The sequence below is a fragment of the Doryrhamphus excisus genome, chromosome 16 (genome assembly GCF_030265055.1).
Source record: "Doryrhamphus excisus isolate RoL2022-K1 chromosome 16, RoL_Dexc_1.0, whole genome shotgun sequence".
Lineage (NCBI taxonomy): Eukaryota > Metazoa > Chordata > Actinopteri > Syngnathiformes > Syngnathidae > Doryrhamphus > Doryrhamphus excisus.
Window position 1 is genome coordinate 12,889,431 of NC_080481.1, and position 25,445 is coordinate 12,914,875.

Genomic DNA, 25,445 nt, shown 5'->3' on the forward strand with positions numbered 1-25,445 from the left:
TTAAGCCAAGCACCCCCAAACAAGCTAGAAGCATTTTTGGTTGAAAAGAATTGTGTTATCATTCTGAGTTAATATTATGTTATTTAACAGTGTTGTATGTTATTTTTTCAGTTTTGTTTCTCGGCAAGCACGTCTATACCGCCCTCTAGTGGCCAAAAAAATCACTACTACAAACAGTGCCACCTTTCTTTCTGGTTTTAAGCACATTTTTTACTGCGGCTGTTGAGTGGAAAAACCCAACAAAGTTTCAAGGTGACTTGTCTCTCATTTCCACTCATTTCCTTCACACAATAAAACTTTTTTATGCTCCACAAGTAGTGGTATAATTACGTTGAAATCTTAATTCAACAAGTTAAAGTTGTACGCTGCTTTTGGTGTTCAGCAGGTTAGAAACGATTCAACAGAAACGTGCGCTCCTTGAATGGGAAAGCGAAAGTGTCTCACCCGCTCAAAGTTTCGCTTTCGGTTACATACCACGTGAACTAACTTGAAGTCCATTTGCGTTTTGTTTTTTTAAAGTTAACCTGAATGCTTTTTTGGGGCTGCCACTGGAGCTGAATGCCCTTCAGACTGAAATCGGACTTGGAAGATGGAAGAAGGGCCCAAGAAGCACCTGAAAGAGTGGCTCTTAGCTCAGGTGGAAAGTGGTGCGTTTGAGGGTCTGCGTTGGGAAGACCAGGCGAAAACCATGTTCAGGATCCCCTGGAAGCATGCTGCCAAAAAGGACTACAAGGAGACGGACGATGCTGCTCTCTTCAAGGTCACCTCTAAGCTTCTTTTACATGCTAACTATTGACAGCCAACAACTTTAAAAAGAACTACTTTGCATATACTTCAATATTAAATTCACATTCTGGTCCAACGGTGCTTAAAGTGACAGTAACACAAATGGCTGCCTTCATTGGGGAATATAATATCAATGTAATGAATGACTTTTTATTCTGATAGTTTCATTTCATTCATATTCATATTCATAACATATAGACAAACAACCATTCACACTCACATTCATACCTATGGACAATTTGGAGTCGCCAATTAACCTAGCATGTTTTTGGAGTACCCGGAGAAACCCACGCATGCACGGGGAGTACATGCAAACTCCACACAGAAATGACCGAGGGTGGAATTGAACTCGGGTCTCCTAGCTGTGTGGCCTGCACGCTAACCACTCACCTGCCATGCAGCCGCTCACTCATCTTTAGTCTCCTAAAAATGATAAAGCATTTAATATGTCAGCAATAGTAGTTTGAAACAATACCATTCAAAGTTTGTGATGCTTTTTTCCACTTTTCTGAACTATAAATGTTATTTATTTTTGTGTTAAATGATGCTAAAGCGTCAGATAATGAGGTTTGGTGCAGAATCTGGAAGATCTAGAAAGCTTTCTGTGCGGGTTATTGTGTGTAGCTACTCTATAGGAGTCCACAACTCAATACAAAGGAGATGAAAAATAGCATAATAGGTCAAATTAAATAATATTATAAATAATAAATAATATATTTATAATAATATATATTAATAATAAATTATAAATAATATATTATTTGACTCTAAGAGTAAATAAAAAACTTTTGCAGACAATTGACACTGACATATTTCCACCGCTGTGTTCAGGCCTGGGCCTTGCACAAGGGCAAACACATGGAGGGAAAGGACCGAGCCAACCCCACCGTGTGGAAGACTCGTCTGCGGTGTGCACTTAATAAGAGCACAGACTTCCAAATGGTCCCTGAACTCAGCCAGCTGGACATCTCAGAACCTTATAAAGTGTACCGCATCCAGCAAGACGGTGGGCCATCATCTCAGGCCGGTAAATATGACCAGAATATCTCATATACGTACGTTTTATCTGGATTAACGAGTATCTGCATCTTTTTGGTTATTCACAGAGTCTCCACTGAGAAAGGATAGCATGACTATCCAAGTTAAGACATCGTCATGGAGTCCTGGTTTCCAAGAAATAGAGGTTCGTAAGTTCAGCACCCAAAAAATAAGAAAGTGATCTTTATGCTTTTGTCAGGAAAAGCTGCAATAATGATTACGGTACTATGAAAGAACATTCATGTGCAAAACAACTCGGCCAAGGGAGTTTGAGGATCAGTTTTAACCTTTTTTTGGTTTGTTTTCAAAGGAATCATTTCAAGCCTGTGAAGAAGAACCAGAACAAAAAGAACAACCTAGTAAGCCACCTAGAAAAGCTGTCATTTAGACTTGGAAAGGTGGCCACAAATGAGGGTCAATGGGTGGCTTTGTGGGTAAAATACAGGTTGAAAATGGGAATATCGAAATGGAAAAATATTTTTGGCAAAAAAAAAAAAATCATGAGTTGTTTTTTATGTAATTGATGCACTGCAAACAAGTCTTTGCAACCACCGGCTATGAAGGAAGGTGAGTTTGTCTATTTTATTTGGTATCCGTCAGATTAGCGGCTGTAGGCAACCTGTCAGTGCAATGATGTAATGACACCATAGGGACATACAGTTGAAACTACAAGTTCACATGCACTGTGTCTTTAAAGTTGTGGAGTCCTATAGAGCAGCTAAACCGAGTCCAAACCAATAACCGGCACAGAAAGCATTCTAGTCCTTCCAGAATCTGCACCTATTCAACTGTATTTATTTGGATTCTTTATGGTATGTTAAAAGTGTCTGCTTTTAACATACAGCCGTGTGTGTTGGGTCCAGAATCCTCCTTTGGTTAAGTTTCCGGAATCTTTAAGGTGCCTACTCATCTGTTCAAACAATTATCCGCAATCATAAACAACATGGGAATGCACAGCCATCATACAAATAGAATTAATTTAGGTCATCCTAATTGGCCTAAAAAAGTCTGTTTCATTTCAGACAGTGAGAAAAAAGGTGTAGTGCATGCAAACGTTTGATTTCAACAGTATACGGTTCAAGTTGATTCACTTTAGCTAATTGTATCACTCTCTCAAAAGAACACTGACAACGTGCTGACTGATGATTTCTACTGTGCATTAGATGAGCTAATAAGGGACCATATGTATTGTGAGCCGACTGGAAAAAAAAGTCCCACTCAGCACTCTGCTTGGTTGACCTTCTGCAGCTCTATTCATACCATCTCAGGTAAGTCACATCAAACAACAAAAATGAACATACCGCTGGAAAACATACTAATGATGATGTTGTGTTCCCAGATTTTAGAATGCAAGTGACATTGTTGTACCACGGCCACAGTGTGATGAGATGCACCACTAAGAGTCCAGAAGGATGCTTTATCCTGCATGGTCGAGGTCCTTTAGGAAGTGAGCGTATATACGGGCCTTGCAACGCACAACAGCTTTTTTTTCCTTCGCCAAACTCCTTCCACACATCGTCATACATGGTGGAAGCAATAAATCGCCTTCTCTGCCATCTGGAAAGGGGTGTACTCTTATGGGTTGCCCCTGATGGGGTGTTCATCAAGCGGTTCTGCCAGGGCAGGGTGTACTGGAGCGGCCCCATGGCTCCAAACGCTGATCGGCCCAACAAGTTGGAGCGAGAGAAGACCTTCAAATTGCTTGATACTTCAGAATTTCTCAACGGTAATTGAACAGATTCATATAATTCAACTTAAAAGTATTTATTTAAATGAACCAGGATAACACAATGGGCTCTAATTTCGTGTCATTTCGCTAATTTGGTAGAGATGGAAGTGGAAGCCCACTAAAGGAGGTGTCCACATCTCAGCATAGCACAGTGAAAATTTTGTGACAAAACAGCGGGTCAAAAGTGAAGGAACAGAGGTGGTCTACATGGCCTCTGATGTGCAGTCCAGTGGGCCCTGTGCAGTTAAAAGCAATAAGAGACGTTCATTTAATTGGTTAAGACTACACTCGGCTGTGTTAAACTCTCTCATGCGTTCTCTCCTCCCTTTTTGCCACGTGTGTTAGTGGGATGGAAAGAGGCGCGGGTGCGCTTGCGCCATACTGCGCCGCTCATGAAAATTGCAAAGCGCGCTGGCCACACATTGCCTACCAAAATAGGGCCCGATTTTTTTAGTGTCTGTATTATTTTGTGCTACAGTGCTTTCTGAAGTTCGATACATCATATGATTAATCTGAGCATCTGTTTTACAGATCTTCAGAACTGTTTGCAAGGAAAGGGAACGCCACCCCCTTATAGGATAGAACTTTGCTTTGGAGAGGAGTACCCGGACCCAACAACCCCTAAAACCACAAAGCTTGTCATGGTTCAGGTGGGAAAATTGACCAAGAATCATTTACATCAAATGTATTTCAGCAATGCAGGAATTTAGAATTAGTTGCAGTACCTGAATATTCCAATAGAGGTCGCTGCAATATTGTCCTCCTGCTCTGCCCAGGTGGTGCCTATGTTTGCTGTGGATCTGCTGCAGAGGTTGAGCTTGGATGAGATGAAGAACACTACGGACCTTCCCAACACAAATACAGAGAAAACTGAGAAAGTCCTTCCTGCGGGGAAGCCGTTGTGAACCAGCCAAAGGTTTATTTCCTTATTTTAATTCTACAGAAAAAACAGCAAAGAGCAGAATTTTAAAGGAAATGTTTGTCTATGTTTCTGTACAGTAGAGCCTCTGAAGAGAAATGGTTCACTGGGTTCAAACTATGTTGCTTTTTCTTGTTGATATGCTATACACAACTCTATATTGGCTGCCGAGTTGTGAGTACAATAATGAAAAGTCAAGCATAATAATGAAATGTGCATGTAGATTTGAGACGTATATATAAGGAAGCATCCACCACACATTTTATATTGTTTTTAAGTTAATTATGAAATTTTTAACTATAATGATGGAAATGGTAATATTAATGATGATTATAATGATGGTAATAATGATAAAGATTATAACAATAATGATAATAATAATAATATTACAATGATAATAATAACAGGGGAAAAAAGACAGTGGCATGAACATGATTATATCTTGCAAAAAGGGGTAGGCATTTATAAGCTTTTGCTTCAGCCTACTCCAGTTGAATACAAATGTAAATAATGGAAAGTTATATTTTGATTGATGTAAGAAATGCACACTAATGATTCATATATTTGCCCAAATTAAAAAAAAAAAAAAAAAAAGAACTGTGGTTATATGTTAAAAAAATGAAATGAGATGGCTAAATCATTGTGTGACTCACCTTGTGTGAAGTATCCTTCTTTTGCAAGTTTTGTCTGGAAGAAAAAAATCTTATCTTAACAAGGACTATGATATTGCATTTTCTACCCTTGAACCAGAACAAGATAATTACATATTTTGTAACCTAATAAAAGTTGTAAATCGAGTGTTTTCAACAAAAGCAGGGAATAAATCAGCAGTGATAATTAAATTCATGAAGCTTTTTTCTTTCTGTTTATTTCTAGCGAACATCATATAACAGTTTCACAATTTTTTAAAAAATATACATTTTGTAGCTATGACATTTAGAAGGAATAATTAACATGTATGGTTTTGTCACAAAAAAAACTAAAGTGAAAGAGTGTGCTGAATCAGAGGAGATACCCGTATCAGAGTTGAAAATACTTTCATCATTTTTTCCCTGCTTTCAGACATATACAGTACACAACAATGAAAATGGAAACACAAGTGTACAGTAAGCAGGGGGTTACGTATATCCACAAAGCATCCTGTTCCAACATGTTATTAGCACCATTACTCTTCAGCCTTACCTCCAGTCCTTCCACTATTCAGCTTTTAATGGAAAATACAGTGTGGAGGCTATGTGGTACACATCTGTCCTTGTGGCCGTGATTGTCTCATACGCGTTTTTTTTTTTTTTTTTATTCTTAGTGTTCTCCCATTCTCAGAGATAATGTTAAGAACATATCGGAGAGTAATGCCTTGACAAATAACTTGTTGAAGGTGATGAGATTTAAAAAAAAAAAAAAAGGCGAAGAACGCTTACATTCATCTTGCCTGCCCGGTTTGACAATGGATCAGAAGCAAGAACCAAATAAGACGAACACAATGTATCATGGATATTGACCAAAAAAAAAAAAATGCTTTAAATCTGTTTAGCATACTCACTGTACACATGTAATATATTAAGTCAATTTTTGTTTTTTGTATATACGTATATCTGCAATGTTTCAGTAGCGCTTACTTTCATAACACTGATTGAAATCGATACCCTGAAGGACACACTGCCGGTAAATATGTGTGTGGGACATTACATAAACAGAGTGAACACAGACGAGTGCTTGATTGTCTCACTGTCTTCAATGCGTCTGTAAAAGGAGCCACCAGACATCTTTCAGACGATGCTCCTGTCACTGTTAAGGAAAGGAAACTTCGGGGAAGGAAAGGAAATTGAAGGGATGGTAAAGAGAGGAAAGGAAATGATAGAAAGGGTGCAACAAGTAGAGAAGTTTAAGCCTTAGGGCAGCAGTGTGAACACCCGTAATTTTGGATTGTTCTTTATTCCATCCCCGCGACCCAAGCGGGCGCAACAGAGACATGGAGCGTATACATGTGCTTACTGTAGGTCAACGTGTGCATGTGCAAGTTTTCTACTGCCACTTCATCAGCTTGGAGCCTTGAGGTAAATCCATGAGACTTTCATCGGTACCTGTTGAGGAAAGGGCATCAGGGGCTGACCAGCGCCGTTTACGAGGGCGTGCGGGCTCTTCAGTCTGAGGTTCTGCAGTCAGAGCGTGCTGTGGCCCGGTAGTAGGCGGGTGTAGAGGAAGAGGGGGAGGAGGAGGAGGAGGTGGCATTTTCTCCCTGTGCGAGTTGCTAGACACTTCCACCGCAGCCCTGGACTGGTGGTGTGTACGTTGGACTCGAGAGGAGGAACGCACAAGTGTCCGGTGGGGTTTCTTGGGTGTTGGGGTAAGAGCAAGGCAAACATCCCCCTCTGAGAGCTGGCGGCAGGGAAGGCCGTAGAGCTCTGTGGTTCTCCGGGGGCAACAAGAAGACCAACCCTGGTCCTGGACGAAGAATGGATACTCCACCAAGACCTTCAATAACTCCTGGATTAAAGCAAAACAGGGTGACACATTCAAATAAACATACCATGGTAATGGTAATGGTTTTATTTCATTTGAACATGCATCAGATTACAATTGAATGCATCCCATAATCAGTTCACAGTTCCACATGTCCAAAAGGAGTAGGAAGAAGCAAAGCTTATTAAATCCTACCCCGCCATCTGGTACTTTTACAATCAATTAAATTTGTTCACTTCCTGCTTTCCTAATATATTTCAATATATATATATTTTTTAAAATTTTTTGTCCCGTACCGAAGTACGAGGTGATATGACCATCCAATGACATAATGGGTACCATAGTAAGTGTCAATATAGTGATATATATATAGCACATCATGACAAACAGCAACTGCTTGTATTGTTTCTTGAATTGGCTCATCGTTGTGCATTGTTTGAGGGTCTTACTCAATCCATTCCATAGTTTGATTCCACATACTGAAATGCTATGGCTTTTTAACGTAGTCCTAGCATATAAGTGTTTCAAATTTAGTTCTACCCTGAGATCATATTTCTCCTCTCTTGTAGAGAAGTATTGGATGACATTTTTAGGTAATTGTTTTTTTTTTTAGCCTTATGCATTATTTTAGCTGTTTGAAGATGAACTATATCAGCAAGTTTAAGTATTTGTGATTTTAGAAATAAGGAGTTAGTATGTTCTCTGTGGGCGGCATTATGAATTATCCTTACTGACTTTTTTTGCAGTACATTTAGCGAGTGAAGATTGCTTTTATAGTTATTACCCCATATTTCCACACAATAAGTAAGATATGGTAGAACCAGAGAAAGAACAAATTGAGAACAAATGTTGTAATATTTGTAATATGAGGTTTCCAGCTCATATTTTCATCTATTGTGATCCCCAGAAATGTATTTTCCTTCACCCTTTCTGAGCCTGTTGTTACTTTGAAAGATTATCAAAACAGTTCTCTGCAGTCTGATCCAAGATTAATTCATGAGGAAGCATTAAAGCACTTGAAGGCAATTTTTTAGCAGCTCACCTGAGTGTTGCGGTCTGTGAGATGGACCTGCAGGTGGCAGATGCCCTGTGCACTGCTGGGAGAAATGAGCAGAACTGTGCAGGTGCTCAGGTGGAACTCTGAAGAGGTATCAGCGCTCCTCAGGAAGTCCTCTGTCCGCAGATCCTCCACCTGTTTCAACTGCCCGCTGGCCAGCTCAATGAGCGAACCCTTGGTGAAGTGAGGTAGGAGCGGAGGGGGAGACGAGTGAAGGGCAGGGGGTGAGGTGTGAACATGATCCCTGTTATTTTTCAGGTGCTTCTCTTTTTCTTTACCTCGCTCCCTGTCCTTGTCTCTGTCTTGGTCTCTGTCATGGTCTCTTTGCAACCTGTCATGGCTGTTCAGCTGACCCTGGGACGATTGGGGGGAGGTCCTCGGATTGTGCTTCTTTGGGCCTGGCTCTCCTTGCAGGTTGTACAGTGGTATTCCTGAGGGACTGTAGGGTATGTAGGACTGGGAAGCCTGAGGGCTTGGCTGGCAAATGGATTCCAAGGAGTAGTAGATGTGTGCTTCAGTGCCTGAGGCTCCCGCGGCATCCAGTAACCCCCCTTTACCTGCCCTGGGGTCCGGTCCCAGGGGATGAGGGCTCAATGGTATTTCTTGCCAATGTCGGTCCTGTATTGAGGAATGTGGTTCATGCCCCTCCTGAGCTTTAGAGTCTGAGGAAAATGAACCCCTAGACTGGGCCCCAGGTGTCAGATCTTCCTGCTGTCTCCGTCCACCATTAATATGGGAGCTGTGTAGACTTGTGTCTAATCTGGTTCTGCTGCTATCATGTCCGTAATCTCCTGTGAGCAAAGACCTGGAGGTAGAGGCAGTCCTGCTGCCTGGCCCGTCCAATCCATTGGGCCTCTTTCCTAAGTACCTCTGTCTGGCTTCGGTTAAACTTGGCTCTTGAGGGTACAGAGAGGTATGACCAAACAAGTACGATGGAGAGAAAACAGAAGAGCTGTAATCTCGTCGGCTGCTGTTAATGTAGGACCACATCTCGCGAGAATCAGCCGGGAAGGGAGTTTTAAAGGAGGAAGTTGAGGACAGGGAGGAGAGGGGCCGTTCTGCTCGAAGCCACCTCGAATGGTGTGGCAGCGGCGATGACAGGGGATCGTCTCTCCAGGCAGGAGACCCGGAGCCTCTCCTCTCCACTACATGCCCTTGAAAGAGAGGAAGAGACACAGAGGAAGTGTAGCTCAGGGGCCATGGCAGTGGCAAGGGCAGGGGCGCTGGAGAGGGCAATGGCGGAGGAGTGTGGAGGAGATGGGTGTTCGGAGTAGTCAGAGCTCGCTGCCTGTCGCTGACCTCCCTGTTGCCCTCGCCTCGCCCTGCATTGGACCGACTCCGAAGCGGGACAGGGGGCTTAAATTCATCGGGCGGAGGAAGTTGACGTTCTGACGACCCTTGCCGAGACTCCCTCTTCTTGGGAGGGAGGCACTCTTTGCCGCGGTCAGGGATGGGATTCATGGGTGGGCTCCAGCGGCAGTGGTGGCCCCCTATGTGTGGGTGTAGCCTAGGTCACATGGGACTTACGGGAGAACGAGGGGCACGGACAGAAGCGAAGGCTCCGACACAGCATCACTGTGGATTCCTCTGAACTGAAGCGCCACTGGCCTAGAAAAGAGAAGATATCATTGGAAGAGACAAGAAAACAAATGTATTTAAAAAGGTCAAAACTCTTAGCGCTTCTGATCGCCGCGGCTAATTAGTCATTACCTGAGCGCGCTGCGGTGGGACTGAAACTACCCAACTTACTTATTTCATTCAAACACATTACACCCACATGTGGGCTAAAAATACACATCACAGCTAATGAAGCAAAGGCATATGTTAAATACACACACAGCTGTATCGTTTTCATCGCTGACTCTCTGGTGACGATCGGAATATGGAGATATGTTTTTTGTACCACTTTCATGAACCACCCCCGTTGACACCCACGGGTATTCTATAGAAGTGTACTACGAAGCACCTCCCCACCAGCAACCCCCTCTGGCCTCTTCTTTTTTCACACACTCAGACAGCAACAGACACACAAATACTCCCACAGGCGGCTGTGCTTTGCTCCCCCAGTGACAGTCAAAGCTGGTCACCACCCACCCGAAAGCTGACGGAGACAGCACCAGTTGTGGATACTGAATGTGTGTCTGTGCCAACTAAATATTTGCTAAAAGAGGCGAGAATTGCGCAGCTGTGTGTGTGTATGCATGCCACCATTGCTCGATGTGTATGGGAGAATGTGTGAATGTGTTTATTTGTTTAAGGCTTTGTGTGCGTTGAGTGCGGGTGTTTGAATATGTCACAGATTTTGCATTCCTGTTTTCATTCAATGAGAAGTGCGGGGGAGCTACACTAATTCTCCTCCAAAAAAAAAAAAAAAAAATGACAAGCTTCAAAATGAGTCCTTTTCGGCGACCGTGTCGCCGTCGTGTTGCCTCTCGGCCGTGCGCTCACCCGTCAACAACCTACTTACACCCCACCGTCTCAGCAGCCGCCACAGCGTCACTATGGCAACTGCGTCTGCACATGCATCTTGTCGGTTAGAGAGGTGAGATGGGGATACTCCACAGAGAGGCGGGCAAACTGTTGCTCATCAAGTTTACGAGGTCCAAAAACGGAATAAGTGTTAGAGGCAAGCAAGCTGTTTGTGCATCTGAGTGGAAAAGCGGAAAAGTTGGCTGTTGGTGGGGGATTCAATGTCTCAGATGTATGATGATATTTATTTGTGCCAAAAGAACACAAGCAATATTTAAAACAACCTGATAAAATATCCATCCATCCATTTTCTATGCCGTTCATCGTCATGCTGGAGCCTATCCCAGCTGATTTCGGGCGAGACGCGCGGTACACCCTGGACTGGTCAATGTTTCAATATACTTCTTTTAATTTATTTCTCACATGATCCCTCCATTTATATAGTTTATCATAAATATGTTAATATGAATGGTTTGTCTATATGTGCCCTGTGATTGGCTGGCGAACCAGTCCAGGGTGTACCCCGCCTCTCGCCCGAAGACAGCTGGGATAGGCTCCAGCACCCCCCGCGACCCTCGTGAGGAAAAAACGGTAGAAAATGAATGAATGAATGAATGAATGAATAAATATGTGAGTGTGAATGGTTGTTTGTCTATATGTGCCCTGTGATTGGCTGGCGAACCAGTCCAGGGTGTACCCCGCCTTTCGCCCGAAGACAGCTGGGATAGGCTCCAGCACACCCGCGACCCCTGCAAAAGATAAGCGGTGGAAAATGAATGAACCATCCATATTTATATATGATGTTCTTCCTCGTAGCATGCATGACCTTGGCCTTTTTTCGCATTAATTTTCATTCCGTATGTTTTTCTCGTATTGCTGATGGTATTCACTATGTTTTGTAAGTTATTTTCATTTTCAGCAATCTGCATATCTCAAGGTGTTCACATTTTTTTTCCACGGATGGAAACACCTCTCTGTTTTTTTCAATGCTTTTATAGATTATTTCTGTGTATATACAGTAAACCTCGGATATATCGGATTCAATTGTTCCCACTGGTTTTGTCCGATATAAGCGAAATCCGTTATATGCGTATACCGGAAAATGTCCGTTTTACGCATATATCGGATTTATATCCGGTATATGCGTAAATCGGATTTTATCCGTTATAAAAAGGCACTTCCTTGACTATGTTTCCAATGTACCTGGACGCGCAGGCAACGCTGCAAACGCTGCAAATGACGTCGTATAGCGGCCTGTCACGATTCGGCGAATCGGAGCGCCACGATGCGGCCATCCCATATATGCGAGGGAAATTTAATGGAAATGCATTGGAACGGGACTGGAGATTTTGTTCGAAATAGGCGAAATCCGTTATAAAAAAATCTGATATATGCAATGAATTTTTATTGGAAATGCATTACAGAAAAATCGGTTCTTTTTTATTTGTTCGTTGTGAGCGAATTTCCGATATATCCGAGTCCAATATATCCGAGGTTTACTGTATTAAACAGGGATGAGGATAGAATACGTCCCTCTTTCACACACCTCTTTTAATATTTATTGCTTCAGAAGTGAAGATGAAGTTTAGAGGATTTACAGAAAGTTTACAGACGCAATTTTTTTTAATTTTACTATTAGTACTGTAGTTTAACATGAATAAAATGAAATGCATATAAATGACGAATAAAAGGGATAAATGAACATTTAATGTCACTGTCACCTTGATTGAAGATGTTGCTGACAAAGACAGTGATGTGGCAGCAAGATCAACAAGGACACCAGCTTTGTGTTTTGTTATTTTTTTTTCATTTCATTAATGTTTCTCACCTCAAGTCTCAGCTTTTCTTGATATAATAACCCAAAATGGAGCTAAAGAAATTTGATAAAGTCCAAATCGATCTTGCTGCCACATCGCGTCTGTCAAAAATCACCTTAAGAAACCTTAAATGTTTGTTTATGTTCACACTTATAGCCTCCTGCCACATGCTATGGGATGCAAAACTCTACGAGGGCACACCGACACCACTTGCTAACGAGGCCGTTAATGTCACTGTTAGCTATTAGTTGCCAACTTTTGGCAACACGCCTCATGCCTGTGGTTTCAGCACATCGAAGCCCAGTTCTAACAGTACATAGTGACCTCCACTTTCTCTCACACCGTAGGACGTTTTTAGCGGTCTTGACTTTTTCATACCGTGGTATATCTAGAACCTGTTAACTGGCCCATGCCTACAACTGGCCGTGACAAAAGGGTCACTCCGATCAGGCCGTTGTTCTATGGAACAAACCCACCAAGGTGCTGACATCAATGCACCAAGTGAATCCAGACATGCATGCATATGGCATTATATTCATTCATTCATTCATTTTCTACCGCTTTTCCTCACGAGGGTCGCGGGGGTGCTGGAGCCTATCCCAGCTGTCTTCTGACGAGAGGTGTGGTCACCAGCCAATCACAGGGCACATATAAACAAACAACCATTCACACTCACATTCATACCTATGGACAATTTGGAGTCGCCAATTAACCTAGCATGTTTTTGGAATGTGGGAGGAAACCGGAGTACCCGGAAAAAACCCACGCATGCACGAGTAGAACACGCAAAACTCCACACAGAGATGGCAGCGAGTGGAACTGAACTCGGGTCTCCTAGCTATGAGGCCTGCGCGCTAACCACTCGTTCAGGTCAGCAACATTTTCAAGATTATTTTCATTAATTGTGTGATTAATGAATTTATTTATTATCATCCCAGATCTAGTACCCACGAAGGAGAAATTTATCTGAATGAGAAATCTTGTCATGTACGAGATCTTGTGTTCCCTGCCCCCTACTGAATAAAATAGCCCATTCATTTCATACAAAAATTATTCATTCATTCATTTTCAACCGCTTTTCCTCACGAGGGTCACGGGGGGGTGCTGGAGCCTATCCCAGGTGTGAGGTCTGCGCGCTAACCACTCGACCGCCGTGCCACCCATACAAAAATTATGTTATTTTGAATAAATATGAAACAAACTGAACCACAATAAATGAACATGAATACGTACAATAAAATAACATTACATGATGATTTGCAAAAACCTTCCCAAACAAAAAAAAATTCTTTTTAACGTAATAAACATTAGTCATTTAACTTTTAAACTATTCTTTAGTGAACTTGGAACACTTTGGAACTCAGATTCCTTAGAATGAATGCATTATTAATATGCCCTGGTTTTTGTCCAGAAATGAATATCCTTGTCCTTTTGATAACCCAAAGAGGGGGTAAAAAAACAAAAAAAACAAGTTATGGTTCCCAAATAAACCTGCTTGAATGCTGCCAAACTGTACGAGAAAACAAAGAAAGATATTGTGCATGTGGAGGAGTTAGCAGAAAAAATGTCTACTGAAAGATGACTCCTACACTGTGCACGCATGCATATAGAGCTGCTCTTTAGATGCTTTGCTGTGGGAGCATTTCAATATATCAAACTTCACCGATCACGGCGATGTTCCATACTTTTTTCACATAATACCGCTTTGACTTTGCTCTGTAAACATCAATGCAATTTATTCTCAACACACTTTTGTAAATGGAAAAGCTTACGATTTTATTCTAAAGAATTGCTTTCAATCAGAGATTTTTTTTTTCTTTGCGTTTTCTTCATCCCGCCTTTTTCTGCACGAGCTGTGAATCAGACGAATAGAACTAGAACTACTTTAGCTACTACACATTTTGCCAATTAAAGCAACATGACCTGAGAGTCCGGTTATTCTAATTGTGGTGTGTTTGTTATCCATACAAGCGTCTGGATAATGTGGGCTTCATGGAGCCGTGATGAGAGACTGACCTTAGTGCAGACTAAGCAGACGTCCCATCGTAGCGTGCCATTCATATCCCCAAACGTTCCAAAAGGGTCAACCCACTCTTCGGCTTCTTACTTGCGCTACACTGTCACTGTAAAAAACGCCTGCACATCTCAGCAGCTCCACATAGTCGAGATTCTATGTGTGAAATAATACAGGTGAGCCCGCAAAACCGAGGGAAAGAACTGAAAGCCTGCTATTCGTCTGTTGTGTATGTGAGTGAGTGATTGTGTGTGTGTGTGTGTGTGTGTGTGTGCAACGGCTGAGGAAATGAGTAATATCTAGCAGTGAGAAACATGTCTGCTATGCAGAGCCACACAAGCAGACCAGTTGCTACTGCCGCCCACTCGCTTTAATCACTGTGAGGGATACAAACACATACACAAACCCTTACACACATAAAGGATGGTGAACTCACTGGACATAACATTAGGTACACTTTGCATAATCCACTGAGAACTTGTGCATACGTGAGCTGATTTAGGTGGGGTGCGGTCATTGACAACTACCAAGCAGCAGTCAATTTTAATATTTCTCCCGTTTAGCTATTATTATATCTTAATATTCCAGATTTTGTGCATGTAATGCGTCCCAAAACCACAAGACCCACCACACATGTTACACCGCCGGAAACATGACGTTAGGGACCAGTTAGGGAAAGTTTCATGTAATCATGGTGACGAAAATTTACGAAAATGTTCAAAAATGGGCCACTAGATTAGGTACACCTGTTCGATTTTTAAACACACCACGTGACAATCAAAGGGATGAAAAATTAACATAATTAACATAAAATGGGCATAGTTCAGACATAGTTGCTAATGGTGATTAATAATGATGAATTAGTTCAAAGCTGTGATTAATCTGATTAAATTTTCATCTGGTTAAAATCATTCCACAGCTGCAATTCATATGCATTTTTCTATTTGTAAAACTACAATTATAAAAACATTTATTTAACTATTTCTTGGCTTTCTAGAAAGGATTAATTGGACTTATAGTTTGGATTAATCAGTGGTTGACTCTCAAAAGTAAAAACAAAACAATGTTTTTATATTTTTACATGCAAAAAACAATTCTAAATGCAAATAAATTACGAATGAAAGGGATAAATGAACAATTAAGGCTACTTCTACGACTGAACACATGATGCGAGTGTTGAATGTGACTATGAGACACAAAACGGACACCACCTTCCTGTTTTGTCATGAGTTATATAATTCAAGTCAAGTAAATAGTTTTTGTCATCGTCTTATATCAAAATGCTGGCACTTTCTGCGGCTTCACTTTGGGTTACTGAGGTGAGAAACACTGTGAAATTCAAGAAATAAGTCATGGCAAAACAGTCAGGTGGTGTCTGTATGGTGTCTTGCTTCTTATTGGTATAATGGATTTGGTTATAGCTGGATCTTCTGGAACGAATTAAGGTTCCACTATTATATACTAATACACTTTTTCAATACAATCAAATTCATCAGATTGTTATTATTATTACTATCATTACTGTTCAAACCAAAATATTGTCAGTGTTAATGAATGAGTGTTGAATGTGACAATGAGACACAAAATGGACACCACCTTCCTGTTTTGTCATGAGTTATATAATTCAAGTCAAGTAAATAGTTTTTGTCATTGTCTTATATCAAAATGCTGGCACTTTCTGCGGCTTCACTTTGGGTTACTGAGGTGAGAAACACTGTGAAATTCAAGAAATAAGTCATGGCAAAACAGTAAGGTGGTGTCTGTATTATTACTACTATTACTATTCATTGTGAATGAATTACCAGTGAATGAATTACCAGTAATAGACATGAAAAAGGGGTAGGATTAAATAAGATCACCTTCTTCCTACTCCTTTTCGGGAACGTTGAGTTGTGCAAATGTAACCTGTGATGTTTCTTTGTGTAGCTTATTAAGCATGTCTGAACCATGCATACCATTTATTTGACACAACATACAAAGGCTCATGCACGCCAACATACGCACCGCTGGAGAGCTCAGTGATTTTCCTCTATGATTGAGTCAAATTGAGACGAGTGCACTGGCATGGCTGCAATGGCTTATTATTAGCTCTAAATTGATGACGGCGGGGGAGTTCGTTGAATGTACCGCACATGAAGACAGAACAAAGGCTGCTGGACACCGCAATGAAAAAAATATTCCAGAATGACCTGTTGTACTTAGCAGGTTTAACACAACAAAGTTTATATATCAATCCATGCAACCTTGACAGCACAAAATGCAAACAAGTTTAAGTGCATTTCAACAGCAGTAAACTCGTGGAGTGGAGGAGGACTGTAGACGTCTCAGCTCTTAAGGCCATTCTGACATATTTTCACTGAAAGAAGCCAAGCGTCTCCTGTGACATTTATGGAGAGCATTACTGTTATTTTTCAAAGTGATTGCTGCTTGAATGTACTGAGTCTGAGTGGGCCAGTGCTGGTGTCTGCGCTGCCATTTATTGTGTTTCATTTTATGGGTTTGTGATAACTATTGCCATTGTGAAGACGTATTCTTTTGTTGTTTTTACATTCGAAGTAGGTCTGTGAAAAATAATGCAACAGTGGTAACTCATTTATTTCATTAACTATGTTAGAATTAATGACCTTAAAAACACTTAATTACAATTCTGCAAAGATTGTAATTTTATTGTAATTTAACTGTTGATGCGGCACGGTGGTCTAGGGGTTAGCGCACAGCTAGGAGACCAGGGTTCAATTCCACCCTCGGGCATCTCTGTGTGGAGTTTGCATGTTCTCCCCGTGCATGCGTGGGTTTTCTCCGGGTACTCCGGTTTCCTCCCACATTCCAAAAACATGCTAGGTTAATTGGCGACTCCAAATTGTCCATTGGTATGAATGTGAGTGTGAATGGTTGTTTGTCTATATGTGCCCTGTGATTGGCTGGCGACCAGTCTAGGGTGTACCCCGCCTTACGCCCAAAGACAGCTGGGATAGGCTCCAGCACCCCCGCGACCCTCGTGAGGAAAAGCGGTAGAAAATGAATGAAAATGAATAACTGTTGATTGCAGGGTGGCCCTAACAGGTATTAATTTTAGGGCGCAATCACTTTTTCACACTGGGCCTTTTCCTTTGACAGAACAACTTGTTTTGCATAAGCATATACAGTAAAAAGCACAGAAAAAAAAATAGTTTAATGGTGAAGATGAAACCCTCCTCTGCTTTGTAAGCAGCATTTTGAAGCAATGCATGGCATAATTAGATTATTTAGTCCAACTAAATATAACTGTGCATTAATCAAAACACTAATCAAATTTCCACTGACTGGTATAGAATTGATGTAGCACAGCAGTCATCGTGAAAGAGGAAGAAAGGGCTCATCAAAGAGTGTACTACTATATAGATACATAGAAATGACTGATGTGTTCCACTTCTGCAAGTGCACTACAGTTACAGTGCACAGAAGCATTTAGCATACATACTTCCTTTAAAATAATATCTTTCATGACACTTTCTGCACTCGACTTGATTATTCTGTGCACACAGACAAGTCTCGGTCAAATGAGTCACACTAAAAAAGAAAAGAGGTCATTGGGGGAAGATAGAAGGTATCAGGAAGCTAGACGGACATATAGATAGATACAGTAGATACTTTAGCCAGGAGCCCTGCCCGTAGCCAGTTCAACCACGAGGATAGGCTTATGGCTCAAGAGTTACTATTAACACATTAACACACGCACGCACACGTTAATCTACATGGGAAGAGGGACACAAGCATGATTGTGAATGAGTCATATCTTCTTCTTTGTGCTAATCTTCACACTCATTCGAGACAGCTTGATGCAACTTTCAGGAGTCTGAAGTGGAGCCTGAATAAAATGATGTCAATACAGTGGGTATTACTACCAGCTAGATGCTAAAAAATGTTAAAATAAGAACGTCCATCTAGGACATTCATTCATTTCCTACCGCTTATCCTCACGAGGGTCGCGGGGGGTGCTGGAGCCTATCCCAGCTGTCTTTGGGCGAGAGGCAGGGTCCACCCTGAACTGGTTCGCCAGCCAATCACAGGGCACATATAGACAAACAACCATTCACACTCACATTCATACCTATGGACAATTTGGAGTCGACAATTAACCTGGCATGTTTTTGGAATGTGGGAGGAAACCGGAGTAGCCGGAGAAAACCCACGCATGCACGGGAAGAACATGCAAACTCCACACAAAGATGGCCGAGGGTGGAATTGAACTCTGGGGGTTGAGAACATACATATATTTAACACAAACACAATTTTATGCTTATAATTTTCTTTTAATTATTTGTCTAATTTTATGCTCAGCTGTATGTTCTCATGTCCCACTTTAAACTATGTAATTTAATTTTACAGTTATGTTTTTTTTTGTTTTTTTTTTTTACTTTACTTTTTTTTTTTACTTTGCCAGTTTGTATTTTAAAACTTGTAATACTTAGAAAGCAACAGGCGGGCTGGATTCAAACATTTGGTGGGCTGCCTGTGGCCCCCGGGCCAGAGTTTGCACACCCCTGGTCTAGGACAACAACAGTTAAAGCAGATAAAGATAAATATCCACAATCCATTCACATATGGTTCGCTTCACTTTGAACGCCCTGTTGACGAAGTCATTTGAAGCTTGCCCCCCCCCCGGGAATTTAAATACTATTGAGAAACTTAAAATATCTATTTATTTATCTGTATGGTACAGACTGGACTCAATACTGAAACCGGGAAAATGTAACACAATGGAGTATTCAAGAGTCAAATTGCATAAATTGCATGCATTAAATATGATTAATTCATCTGTACTAATTAATATTGAAAGTCCATCCTGCCTCCTTTGTTTCAGAATTGTCAACCCGAGTTAATGCAAATTAACTGCAAAGGTGTCCCCATATTAAAATGGTCAGCGAGTGTATGTTACGTTACAAATGGAGACATTTTTGAGTACTGCAGAAGAGAGAGTGAAGCTTGTAATGTATAGCTGGGTTAATCCTGGCCAATCCTACCAGGTAGAGCTTAGTATAGTTCTGGGAGGAAATCCCCCCATGTAGTGGTGCAGGCCTCAAGCCCCTAGGTTATAAATAGGGCCGCTATGACTCTTTAAGCTGGCTTTTACACAATATCAGTTATAAATATGACTTGTCTAATTACGCAGGGGTCAGACAGTCAGCATAAATAGGCAAAATAGAAAATAACGCCACGGTTTTCAACTATGGCGTTTGTTTGTGATGCTACAAATAAACATATGCAGTGTACATGCACAATGTGTGATTGCGGAGGTCAACACGAAAGGTAACAGGTATTCTCCAAATCTGTGTGGTTGACATTTTCTTAAGCGGGTGTTAGGTTGTTGTCTTTCATTGACATTTAAGTGTCTGCTGAGGGGAGTTTCATTCTTGCACTTTTCCACCTCGACAGTGTGATTGCCCGCCTCCTGTGCACCATTTGCACCAGATACATACGTATATGTTGGTAATGGTAATGGTTTTATTTCATTTGAACATGCATCAGATTACAATTGAATGCATCACATAATCAGTTCACAGTTCCACATGTCCAAAAGGAGTAGGAAGAAGCAAAGCTTATTAAATCCTACCCCTCCATCTGGTACTTTTATAATCAGTAACTGTTACATTTGTTCACTTCCTGCTTTCCATAATACAGTTTGTTTGTAATACAGGTTGTTTTTTTGTTTTTTTTTATAAATAAATAATATAATAATATATATAATATATATTTATAATATATATTATATATATATCATATATAATATATTTATTTTTTTATTATATTTATAATATATAAATATAAATTTATATAATATATATAATATTTATATAGTATAGTATATATAATATTTATATTTATATATAATATTATATATATAATCTATATAATATTTCTATAATATATTATAATATATAAATAAACATGCTTTCCAATTTGAGACAAGTGTATTTCATTATATTGCTTAAGGTTTGTAGCTTTTTGTACAAGACTCTCCTGAATTTAAATTTTATATTGTCGTATTGTGATACATCCTAAAAATATCGGTATTTCATATTTTTTTTTTGTTTTTTTTTAATAATGCACCTCGTACCGAAGTACAAGGTGATATCCTCCTCTTTAACACCACCTTCTGTTTTGCCATGAGTTACATGTGTTTCTTGAATTCAATCGTGTTTGTCACCTTCTTTATCAAATGCTGGCATGTTCGATATTTTTTTGGATCCATTTTGTGTTATTGAGGCAAGAAACATGATTGAATTCAAGAAATAAGTCACGGCAAAACAGGAAGGTGATGTTAAAGAGGACGTTGTTGAGGGTCAAGAATTATGTCTCCAATAAAGATAAAAGTAACATTAAATGTTAATTGCTGGAATTGCACGGGTGACTACATCTTCCGTAATCGTAGGCATTACAGTTTGTTGAAGATTTAGTAGCATTGTGTGCAGAGGTTGACATCCCATTGGAAAAGTTAGCCACTTTTTTTTTTTACCAATAAATAAACATGCTTTCCAATTTGAGGTTATTTCATTATATTGCTTAAGGTTTGTAGCTTTTTGTACAAGACTCACACACTGAATTTAAATTTTATATTGTCGTATTGTGATACATCCTAAAAATATCCGCATTTCATATTATTTTTTTTGTTTTTTTTTAATAATGCACCTCGTACCGAAGTACCGAGTAGTACCATTCAACCAAGAAAAACTCAGTTTGACAGGCCCAATCACAAAGAATTGAATCACTACTAAAACACCACAATGGAGAGTATTGATGGTTAACTTGTGGGGATTTTATGTGGTTTCAAACTTTTACAAAGCACACTTTAACAACCAGAGCCTATCACTATTTTGTGACATTACTAACACAAACCCCAGGAATGAATAGCGCTCTCACTCTATGAGATAAGTTGTTTACAAGTAGGAGGTTGAAGGGGGGTGAAGTGTATCAGATCCACGGGCGTGATGGGTAAAAAAACAGCCTGGAAGAAAGAGGACAAGTGTTGGATGAATGTGTGTATCATGTGTGTGTGTTTATTTCATTCCAAAAGATTTGTTGCTTTTGGCACTGTCCCCTGGAAACTGCCAGTCAAAAGTGGGCTTCTGTAGGTTTTTCTGGTTTAGCAGCAAAATGTCAGCACGCTGTAAGCAAAGGCAGTGATGGCATCTCCATGGAGAGACCATGGCCAGGTCTCCTGTTGGTAGCTGGAGTGCCATTCACTGACAGAGAATCTGTCTAGACTGGCTGCACATAGAGTGTCTGGGATGTCTTTGTCGCTGTTCATATTCATTGCCTGTGCGATGATAAAAGGCCCTTAACATTAAATCAGACAGGGCTCTGAGTTTTAAATCACTTCCTACTGAGACTTATTATTGAATCATTTGATCACCTGTGCTGATGGTGACAAGATTGAAAGAGGAAACACTGAACTGAATAAAGGTCTAATAAAGAAGTTTGACCCAGTGGATTAAAAGTTATATGGAATAAAAGAGGATATAAAAGGATTTGAAAAAACATTTCAATGGTATAGCACCGGCATCTTTTATTGATGCTAGAAAGCTACAGGATGTCTCAGATGTTACTTTGTCTGTACAGTGACACCAAAACCGATACTGCGCAATATACTGTGATGTGCACGTCCGTCCAGGACAACGGGGGCATGCACAGAGGCAGGCCTGGCTGAAATGTGTGGGTGTAAATGTGTGGGCGGCACGGTTGAAAGGTCGCTGACCCCTATTGTAGGTGCGGTGCGGAGGAGGAGAACATGATTCTTGGTGGTGTACATGGGTGAGGGAGTCAAGGACGAAGAAAAAGAAGAAAGACCTACAGGTTATATTATACAACACAAATCTTCTATAAAAATGTAAATACAGCCGAAGAAAATACAGTATAGCGGTATCTTCTCAGCTGTGTCTGTCCCCTTTAAGGAGACTAACATGATGCAAGCTGCTTTCAAACACCTACTACATCTGTTTAGGAATATTCGCCGTACTCCTGACTCCACACAAGGAGTCCCCAGACACTTCTTCTAAATGCTGTGGCATAAATTAATCATTTTTCAAGCGTAAAAATGGCTAAAATATGAATATAAGGCATTCAGATGATGCTTTCAAAAATGGCATGCAATGTAATATTCTACACTGGTCACTTGGTGTCAGTATTGTCCCTTTAAAGGTGGCTTCTTATGTATTAATTAACTAGATTAATTAATAATTAGATTAATTAATTAGATGAATTAATTAATCTATTATTTTGTTTTTTATTTTAAATTTTAAATATCCTTTTGATTTCAGCCTCTTAAAATGTAATTTTTTAATTTCCATTGTCATCCCTGAAAGCAGACCTATTATTCATTCATTCATTCATTCATTCATTTTCTACCGTTTTTCCTCACGAGGGTCGCGGGGGTGCTGGAGCCTATCCCAGCTGTCTTTGGGCGTGAGGCGGGGTACACCCTGGACTGGTCGCCAGCCAATCACAGGGCAAGACCTATTATCTTTGTGTTATTATTATATTAGCTTTATATATTTTTGGGCTGCACGGCGGTCGAGTGGTTAGCGCGCAGACCTCACAGCTTGGAGACCAGAGTTTGATCCCACCCTCGGCCATCTCTGTGTGGAGTTTGCATGTTCTCCCCGTGCATGCATGGGTTTTTTCCGGGTACTCCCACATTCCAAAAACATGCTAGGTTAATTGGTGACTCCAAATTGTCCATAGGTATGAATGTGAGTGTGAATGGTTGTTTGTCTATATGTGCCCTGTGATTGGCTGGCGACCAGTCCAGGGTGTACCTCGCCTCCAGCCCGAAGACAGCTGGGATAGGCTCCAGCACCCCCGCGACCCTCGTGAGGATAAGTGGTAGAAAATGAATGAATGAATGAATTTCATGGAAATTGACTTATCACGGTCGGAACCAATTAACCACCATAAGGATTACTGTACATGCATTTCCACAGTTTCATGAATGTTCCCTGTGTTTTTCACCTTTTTTCCGTTCTCACTCATCTGCCAGGTTGTAGGATAGCACACACTCAATGTGGGTGAGAGTGCTGGAGTAGAGTATATGGCTGTCAACACAAGGTGTAGAGTGTGTGTGTGTGTGTGTGTCTGCGAGCTAGGTAGGTGGAGAGGCACAGCAGGGCGTGAAGGAGACCTGTGATAATGACAGGCTATGCATTATATAACATGCAGATTGCATAAAGAAATGATTATTTTTGTGTCCTGATATTGACGATGTATAAGTAATTTTTGGACGTGGGCGTATAGCGCTATATGTGCCGCTAGGAGTAAGAAAATATTCCGAGATGTGCTCTTTCTTTTGTGGAGTGTGTGTGGGTGAATTATGTGTTTTTTAAGAAGGGGGCACAAATGTTTCCAGAATTCATTCGGTGCTATCTGCATATCAAAACAAGTATGTGGGAATGTTGGCACACTCGTGCAAAGTGTGCATAAGGATGTCTTTTTAACACAGGCTCCCACTCATTATCACTTTTAGACTTCAGAGAGATCCACTTGAAAAGGGGATGACTCTTCTTGTCAGATGCTAAACCTGTAGCCTTTTCCACTTTTGATGATGTGCCCGTATGAGCTTGTGCTGAGTGTGCATCTGCTCAGATTTGGATCTCTTGCAGTCACTTTCGTCACAAGGTTACCGTCCGGTGGGATGTGTGGTGTGGAGTCACAGTAGTGAGGAAGAGCCCCATACATTCTGATCCGTGTGCCGCTGCCTCTTATGCACAGCCTCCTGCTCCATGTGTGCCTCTGCAAAAATAGCCTTCTTAAAGGGCCAGCAGCCACTCAGGAAAACTCTCAATCAAGCTTCACATTAGTTGTGTGTTTGATTTTCCCTAAAACTATTCAACGAAACGGCTACAGCAGCACAATTAAGCCCGGGGGTGGCAATCAAGTACTCCTAGAGAACATCCCCTTAGATTGTCGGAACTTATGATAGATATCTTAAGTCTGAACCAGTGAAATGATGATTCCGAATGATGCACATGGGATATCAATGGAGCAGAAATAGACGTGGAGAAGTCATAAGCATGTACCGATTGGGATTTGAAATGGTTGTTGAGTAGATCCAAACACACTTTTAGTAGTCCCAACAGTGTGATGCTGGAACTGACAAATGAAATGTCTGACAGAGAGCAGCCGTGGGTTTCTATTCTCGCTGCATTCACCTCTAAAATAGAATCATTGCACCTCGGTATAGGCCTGTATGCACATTCTCCAGTGCATACATGTTATATTGTTTTATTTATTTTTATTTTAGTATTAGCCTTTTTTTCCATGCACTATCAATTTAAGTGCAAAAAAAAATCACGTATTCTAGGAAACTTCATCCATAAAATAAAAGAGAAGTTGCCTGATGCACCTGCACCTTTTGGAACAAGACCTCCCCATCATCAACTGTTCCCCCCTAACTTCTCTTCTTAATTGCACCACCCTCATCAATGTTCTCTGAATCCCTCCCAGCCCTCCTCAAGGGCCCCTTTTGCTATCTCTGGACCAAGGCTATTTAAGCCCACTGCTCTAATTCTGAAAGTCCTGATCAGGCTGAGTGATGCACCTCCACTTACTTCTCTCTCTCTCTCTCTCTCTCTCTCTCTGGATCAGTCACACTCACCCTCTTGTTCACACTCTCTTGGTTATTCCCCACCACGCGCCTACACACACACACACACACACACACACACGCACGCAGGTGCTGGCTTACATGAGTGAATAGCGCACATTCATCCTGACGCACACCCATTACGCAGGTGCCACTTTTCATGAGTGCACAGCAAACATTCATGCGCACTACATGAGATGTGGAGATGTTCGTGACATGCTTGGAAATAGTTTTTAACACACTTGTACTGCCTCAGTGTTACACACACACACACACACACACACACAGACACACACACACAGGCATATGCAAACAGACACACTGAGAAGAGGAAGCAGTGCGGTGACATACCTCGCCGGGGTGTCTAAGTGTAGCCCTCACCGGAGAGTTTCATTGGATCCCTTTGGCGGCGGCAGCAGACACACAGAAAGCCACATAGAAATATCCACTTTGTGTCTTTCTCCTCGCTATTTCTCAGCCTTTCCTCTCTTCATCCTGCCCCTGCCTCTCCTCCTTCTCACTCTCTAAACGCCTCTTT

The 25,445-nt window shown here is 41.1% G+C and overlaps 2 protein-coding genes across 3 annotated transcripts; one reads left to right on the forward strand and one right to left on the reverse strand.

Moving 5' to 3' along the window:
• The first annotated feature begins 227 nt into the window (after positions 1–227).
• On the forward strand, positions 228–5,417 carry irf10 (interferon regulatory factor 10). The gene is made up of 8 exons (XM_058051931.1): positions 228–760; positions 1,618–1,813; positions 1,893–1,969; positions 2,135–2,183; positions 2,988–3,092; positions 3,164–3,550; positions 4,085–4,203; positions 4,330–5,417. The coding sequence occupies exons 1-8, from the start codon at positions 590–592 to the stop codon at positions 4,456–4,458; spliced, it is 1,233 nt and encodes a 410-aa protein (XP_057907914.1). The 5' UTR covers positions 228–589; the 3' UTR covers positions 4,459–5,417.
• On the reverse strand, positions 5,253–25,445 carry zmp:0000000926 (ataxin-1-like). 2 transcript variants are annotated; one of them, XM_058051929.1, is made up of 3 exons: positions 25,259–25,445; positions 7,975–9,597; positions 5,253–6,956 (listed from the first exon to the last, which is right to left on the reverse strand). In XM_058051929.1, exons 2-3 carry the CDS (start codon positions 9,448–9,450, stop codon positions 6,495–6,497), a joined length of 1,938 nt encoding a protein of 645 aa, XP_057907912.1. In that variant the 5' UTR covers positions 9,451–9,597; positions 25,259–25,445; the 3' UTR covers positions 5,253–6,494. The 2 variants fall into 2 exon arrangements, with proteins under 2 accessions (XP_057907912.1, XP_057907913.1); XM_058051930.1 differs by lacking the exon at positions 25,259–25,445 and adding an exon at positions 14,292–14,724.

Coding starts and splice junctions, on each gene's coding strand:
- irf10 (XM_058051931.1), top strand. CDS start 590: ATGGAAGAAGGGCCCAAGAAGCACCTGAAAGAGTGGCTCTTAGCTCAG. Junction 761..1,617: donor ACGATGCTGCTCTCTTCAAG/GTCACCTCTAAG, acceptor CGCTGTGTTCAG/GCCTGGGCCTTGCACAAGGG. Junction 1,814..1,892: donor TGGGCCATCATCTCAGGCCG/GTAAATATGACC, acceptor GGTTATTCACAG/AGTCTCCACTGAGAAAGGAT.
- zmp:0000000926 (XM_058051929.1), bottom strand. CDS start 9,450: ATGAATCCCATCCCTGACCGCGGCAAAGAGTGCCTCCCTCCCAAGAAG. Junction 6,957..7,974: donor TCACAGACCGCAACACTCAG/GTGAGCTGCTAA, acceptor GCTTTAATCCAG/GAGTTATTGAAGGTCTTGGT.